The sequence below is a fragment of the Rosa chinensis genome, chromosome 3, assembly GCF_002994745.2.
Source record: "Rosa chinensis cultivar Old Blush chromosome 3, RchiOBHm-V2, whole genome shotgun sequence".
Classification (NCBI taxonomy): domain Eukaryota; kingdom Viridiplantae; phylum Streptophyta; class Magnoliopsida; order Rosales; family Rosaceae; genus Rosa; species Rosa chinensis.
The window spans coordinates 14,887,991-14,893,960 of NC_037090.1; the positions used below are offsets into that span (position 1 = coordinate 14,887,991).

A 5,970-nucleotide genomic window follows, 5' to 3' on the forward strand; every position below is an offset into this window, starting at 1 on the left:
AATCATAATCACTTGTATCATAGTTCAAACTGCACACCTCAATGTTCCTTAACTTTCACAAACAAATTCCTGATCTGCATTACTTGTTTACTACTAGACTCTTTTGGTTGTATTCATGAAACCTGTGAACTATACTATTCCATTTGACATTGCAGTCCAATCTTGTATTCCTAGGAAATATGTTTTTTGAAAAAACAAATTCATAGCGCAATCCATAGGGGATACCAAACCACCAAAGTCATGCTTCTCTGTTTTACAATGAATGTTGACAGTGGTAGCTCCACCCGTAACTACATCATTAGTGATGTTAACATTCACTTGTGCATTAGTAGCAGCATCACTTATAGTTAGGAACAGTGCATGCATGATTGACAATAATACATTTCTTGCCATCACGGTCTCACGTACAGTAGAATCCTTACCACGGTCTCACGTTTTATAGTTCATGATTTGGCTCACATTTAAATGTGTTTAATTTCACTTTTAGCAAAGTTAAATTTCCATATTAAATATGATCTAGCAAATTAAATTACACTTTTAAAAAGTTTACTTTATTTTGATTTGTAAGACACTTTTACAAAAATAGGCGTATCAACTTGAAGCACTACGTCGATGATACCTATTTATTCAGAACGATCACAACGATCATCCGACGATCAAAAATTTTATGGTCACCGATTCTTAAAAATTACTGCCCTCACCCACTCACTGAATCCCATTATACTAACCTATTAACTATCAACTTTCACAAAACGCAAGCATATTTTATCAGTTTTTTTTTTTTTTTTTTTTATCAAATGCTGAGGTCGAGGGAGTACAGAGCATTCCGCACAAAGTCGGATCACTTGTTGGCATTTCAGCGTGCACGGCATATTTCATCATCGGAATTGGTGGGATCCTCAAATAAGCGAACAGTCTATACAAAGGCACCTGAAGCGGGATAAAGCTGACAACACAGCCGGACTGCCCGGAATTGCCAAGGTGATGACCCTCCAATTTCACCCGCCAAACAGGCTGACCAGCCGCCACAGCACGTCATCCTCTTTTGGCAACTGCAACCTGTCACTTTACCATATATTTCGCATCAACTCTGACCTAAGTTTTTCCCTCTGTCTACTAGCATCCCAAACATATTCCACAGTGCACAATCTCCTCAATATTCCTGAAAACTCGAACCAAAGCATAGACAACCCTAATAGATTTGGCAAAGTAACTCTTTCTAAGTTCTGACTAATTGATTAAGAAAGGAAAGTCAAGTACAGACAGTAAATTTAAGAGATAAAAACTGTCTTAGGAACAGCATTCTCACTCCCTGGTCGCTATGCTGATACAGGGTTACTTCCAATTACTAAGTTCAATTCCATCTAGTATTAAGGGAAATGAAAGAACAACTTCTCAACATGAGTTCAACATGGATAGCTGCAATCTTTCTTCCATTTACTCCCCTGGAGCAGAGACACCTTGCTTCAGCCTCTCCTTCTTCAGCTTCTTCTTGGACACCGGCTTCTTCTTTTTTGGAGGAATAGTTCTCTGAGCATACACATAAAGTGCATAGTTTCCAACAAGAAAAGTCACCAGTAACCCAACAACAACAAGCAAAACAATCAATCCAGGGTTGAACCCTTTTGTCCCCTGCATAACCAACACGGTAAGTTATATTTTCACACCAATAATCAGATGGATGAAAAACAAAAGTTGCTGCAACCCCAAGCTATATTTCCCTTATGCATCCGTAACAATCTTTTTTCTTCTTCTTTCATTAATTGCAAACTGATTATACTACAACACTACTATGGTTACAAGGCTTAGAAATTACACATGCAAAGCCATTTAGCTGTCTTGCCATTAGTTGAAAAAGCAAAAAGAGAACAGCATCCAAAGGAAAAGAACCAACTGAGGAACAACCATTTAAAAGCATGAACCTGCATCCAAAAAGGTCTCAATCTACATAACAAGCCTGCACTAACTGCTTAAATGTGACAAACGAACAAATAAGTTGCATAAGATTTATTTGAAAGGAAAACTAGCGAGTTAACTGGTGTTCCATATTTTCCATGTTATTCGACAAGTCAGATTTGAACAGAGCCAATACCAATCTTGGCTTAGGAAATGCAGGTAACGAAATACATATCAGATTGACTAGAAAGCATCCGTGCACAAACTTCACACTGATACGTAAAGTGAATCCTAAAGTCTGAGAAATCTTTGTACTTGAAAAATCAACCAAACTAAATACACTTCTCTTTTTTGGGGTAAGCTGAACATAGCTCAAAGGATATGGTAGAATCCCGAATTCACAAGCACTGACAATCAGCTGAAAGGAAGAACTCAGGCATGCCAGGGACGAAATCCAAACTCACTCTCATCCTGACCCACTATGTCAGTTTAGCGAGATAAAGGAGTTAATGGTTAACCCACCAAGACAACATACTGATGTCACCCCAAATTCACAAATGAATATATGACGGACTGCATTAGAAAACTATCTCACAATCAACATAACACCGATTTCGGCATAAATCTACAAATAGACTCACGCACATAGGTTCCACCAAATTACATGCATTTCAAGCTCAAATAATCACAATCAAAATCTAAATACAAGCCCCATAACTACCGAAATCATGAAGATAACCCACACAAGATGAAATAAATACGCCAGAATTCTTAATCATGCATTGAGCTCATATATAATGACAAAAACAGGGGGATCAAAGTACTTTAAAGAAGATTAAGAAAAAATTATCAAAAATAAATAAAAAAATCAATTGCATCTTGAATCTTCAACCAATTCACAGATCACGAAAATTAATTTTTCGAGGAAACAATTTCGACCAGATCAACCAAACACAAACCGATACACGTAAAATTCCAATAGATTTATCCATGCATGCAAGACATTGACGAACAGAAACCCGCATCCAGCTAAAAATCAGAAATCTAAAATTTCCGATTCACGACTACAACATCTGAAATCAGAGAGCAAATTGAAGGCGGTGGATCATACCGCGGCGTCGAAAGAGGGAGGGACCTTGTCCGAGAAGTCGTCCGCCATGGCTGTCGCTCTGAGCCTGAGATTTGAGAGATCCGGGTCGCTGCGTCAACTGGACCAGAGTGAAGATTGGAGAACAACAATTAAGAGCCAGATCTAGTCACACTAGTAACGTATAAATATGAATCGGATATAACTTTGGGCCCTATCACCTGCCACAGATGGATTTGACTTGAGTATTACATATATGGGCTTTTATATCTCGTTACGGAATTGACTCGTTATGGGCTTGGGTTTGACATTGAGCTCCACTGTGAAGGTTTCTGGGTATAACAGAACAACTCTATACTTGAACCAATTTGGGAGGATAGGAGTTCTATCAAGTTGGGAAATAGTAACCTGTACTATTGTTATATGCAGCTTTGTTTTAGAGAAGACAATTTTTAATCTCATTTCGTAAACATGCTGAGTGATAGACTGATTTATAAGGTTTCAAGCTAAAGTGTAGCGTGGGCTTATAATTAAGTAAGACATTAAAATGATTGGGTGTATGAGATATCTAGTTGTTATTGTTGAGTAGGTTTCAATCTCATTTGTCTTGTTTACACAAATCTTGTTATTGTAGGTTTCAATCTCATGGAGGTTGTGAATTCATATAAAGTCTGTTTAAGCTAGTTATCAAAATCCCCAATTTTTTTTTTGTAAGAGTTAAAGGGAAAGTTAACTGGGGGTTTGAATGAAAAATTAAAAATTGATGGAAGAGTGATGTATCAATTGTATTGACCCTTAAATTAATTAGACAGAGAATACATATTTAATGAAATTTACGTAAATTCACAATCTCCTCACTGTAGAGGAGTCGGATTTTAGTCTCATACATCTTGTTAAAAAAATCTTCTGCACACAATAACTTTTTTTTTACTTCTTGTCAAAACCTGAACCAAATCATGTTTACCAAGACATTCATAATACCATTGAAATTCTCTCCAATCATATATCAAACTCAAAATATTCTTTAGCGTTAAGGAGGCCAAACAAGACTAGGAGAATAGTATAGCCACATGGGTTGCCATGACCTAAATAAACATGGCTGCCCCATTGATTTCTCAACTCTTAGCATCAAAGTGGTTATAACGCTAAGTACGAAGGCCTTGATAATGGTTTTCTTTTTCCAAGTATGCCCAATAGTTAAGTAGCTGTCCATTCTAAAAAAATAAATAAATAAATAAATAAAGTAGCTGTCATGTACCAATTGACATTTGATTTTTCCTTACCTAATAGGCTAATATTGTGCCAATGTGTAATGTATATTAATCATTTTTCATGTATTTTAGCTCATTACTTGTTGTGGAGACAAGATATTCTCAACTGCGCATGTTTTGTGAACCTTACAAAGCTACATTGGTCCCGTGCCAGAAGAAAACGGTCGTTTAGATATGGTCGGTACAAGGCACACTACACTATATCGATGATTCTGGACTTTGCAAGAATATATCAGTTTTTTAATGGTAATTGATTATCCAATAGGAAAATGCCACCTCAGCAAATTAGTTTTGCCAATTGTGATTCTCATGTCCCAAAAAAAGTTCCACTCTTAGAAAGGAAATATGAAATTTTGATGTGAATCGGATTTCAAATTGGACACATCCACATATCAGAAAGACATATAGATCAAGCTGTAAAGAATAGCTGATTAGCCTAAATTCTAACCACGCAACTCAGCTTTTTTTTATTTTTTATAAGCTATTGTGAGACTGGATAATATCAATATCTTCCATAACACCTCATAGTCAACAGTAAGAAAAACAGCATCTTGTCTGAAAAATATCAAATCACATGTAAGGATAAAGAATCACTTGTCAATAATATATTGACATCAATGACAAAAGTGTACGACTACGTACTCTTCATCCTGTAAAGATAACTCATTGAAATATCCATACATTTTTCTAAATCAAAGTGTGAAATAAGTTGGAAATTTTGCCATTCGTTTTCTTTCAAACCTGATCTCCATTATTTTGACATTTGAGCCGACTAATTAAACTTCTACAAATTGTTTTTCACCGTCAAGTTTGATGTCTATAGTTAAAGAGCTCCACAGAGAGTTTGTTGATATTTAGGTACAAGTGTACAACTACAACTACGACTACGACTATGCAGCCTCTTTTTTTTTTATCGAGGGCATGGAGCCATGGACTTTAAGAACATTAATAGAGGGACGTAGAAGGAGTTTAGCCATTCATTTGTTATGTGATACCGACGACATGGTGTGCTGGATCTGGGCCCATTGACCAGGGAGCCTAACATGGAGCACTTTAGGAAAACTTGTCTTCAATGTCCTGTACTCTAACTAGTTGAGAAGTTGATTTTAAGGTCATTGAAGATCTTCATGAATATACTATAGTACTAGTTGAAGTTAGAAATTCTTTCTTTATGTCTGGATAAGTTCATAGAAGTTCTAATAATGCAAGGTTTTGTATGTCTTGGATATCATCAACAAGATTTCTTTCAGTAAGTTTTTATTCCAATGATTAAACAGCATTCGTATGATATATATTTTGCACTATAAAATCTATTTCCATAATACCTTGTGAGCCGGGTAAATTGATCATCTTTTATTATTTTCAAGAACAATGTGCGCGACTGATCAATTATGAACCGTTAATGGGTGTGAGTTTAGTTTTTTTTTTTTTTTTTTTTATCACCGACAGTGGCTAAACCTAAAACTCTAAATCCTAGTCATATCTATGAACATGTTTTATCCTTTGAACTTTCAAAGTTAACCTTCCCTTTATTCCCAAATGTTCTTTTACCATTTTTTTCTCTCCTTAAAGTAATGGGAAAGGCTGAAGGAAAGTATAAAGGTGAAGCTGCATTTTATGAACTACTTTCTCGAATATCATTTTGGAGTAACATCATGCTAGGTATATGGATAAGATTACATGGGTGAATACTAAATATTGCAACAGCCCTATTGC

At 35.9% G+C, this 5,970-nt stretch overlaps 1 protein-coding gene across 1 annotated transcript; it reads right to left on the reverse strand.

Moving 5' to 3' along the window:
- Window positions 1-1,200: 1,200 nt before the first annotated feature.
- LOC112195079 (DNA-binding protein S1FA) lies at window positions 1,201-3,166 on the reverse strand. The gene is made up of 2 exons (XM_024335429.2): window positions 3,008-3,166; window positions 1,201-1,632 (listed from the first exon to the last, which is right to left on the reverse strand). Exons 1-2 carry the CDS (start codon window positions 3,053-3,055, stop codon window positions 1,438-1,440), a joined length of 243 nt encoding a protein of 80 aa, XP_024191197.1. The 5' UTR covers window positions 3,056-3,166; the 3' UTR covers window positions 1,201-1,437.
- Window positions 3,167-5,970: the final 2,804 nt, after the last annotated feature.

What these genes read in the sequence shown, in the direction of transcription:
- LOC112195079 (XM_024335429.2), bottom strand. Translation starts at nt 3,055, where the DNA reads ATGGCGGACGACTTCTCGGACAAGGTCCCTCCCTCTTTCGACGCCGCG. An exon ending in CTCCCTCTTTCGACGCCGCG is followed by an intron (nt 1,633 to 3,007) that starts GTATGATCCACC and finishes TTGGTTATGCAG; the next exon opens with GGGACAAAAGGGTTCAACCC.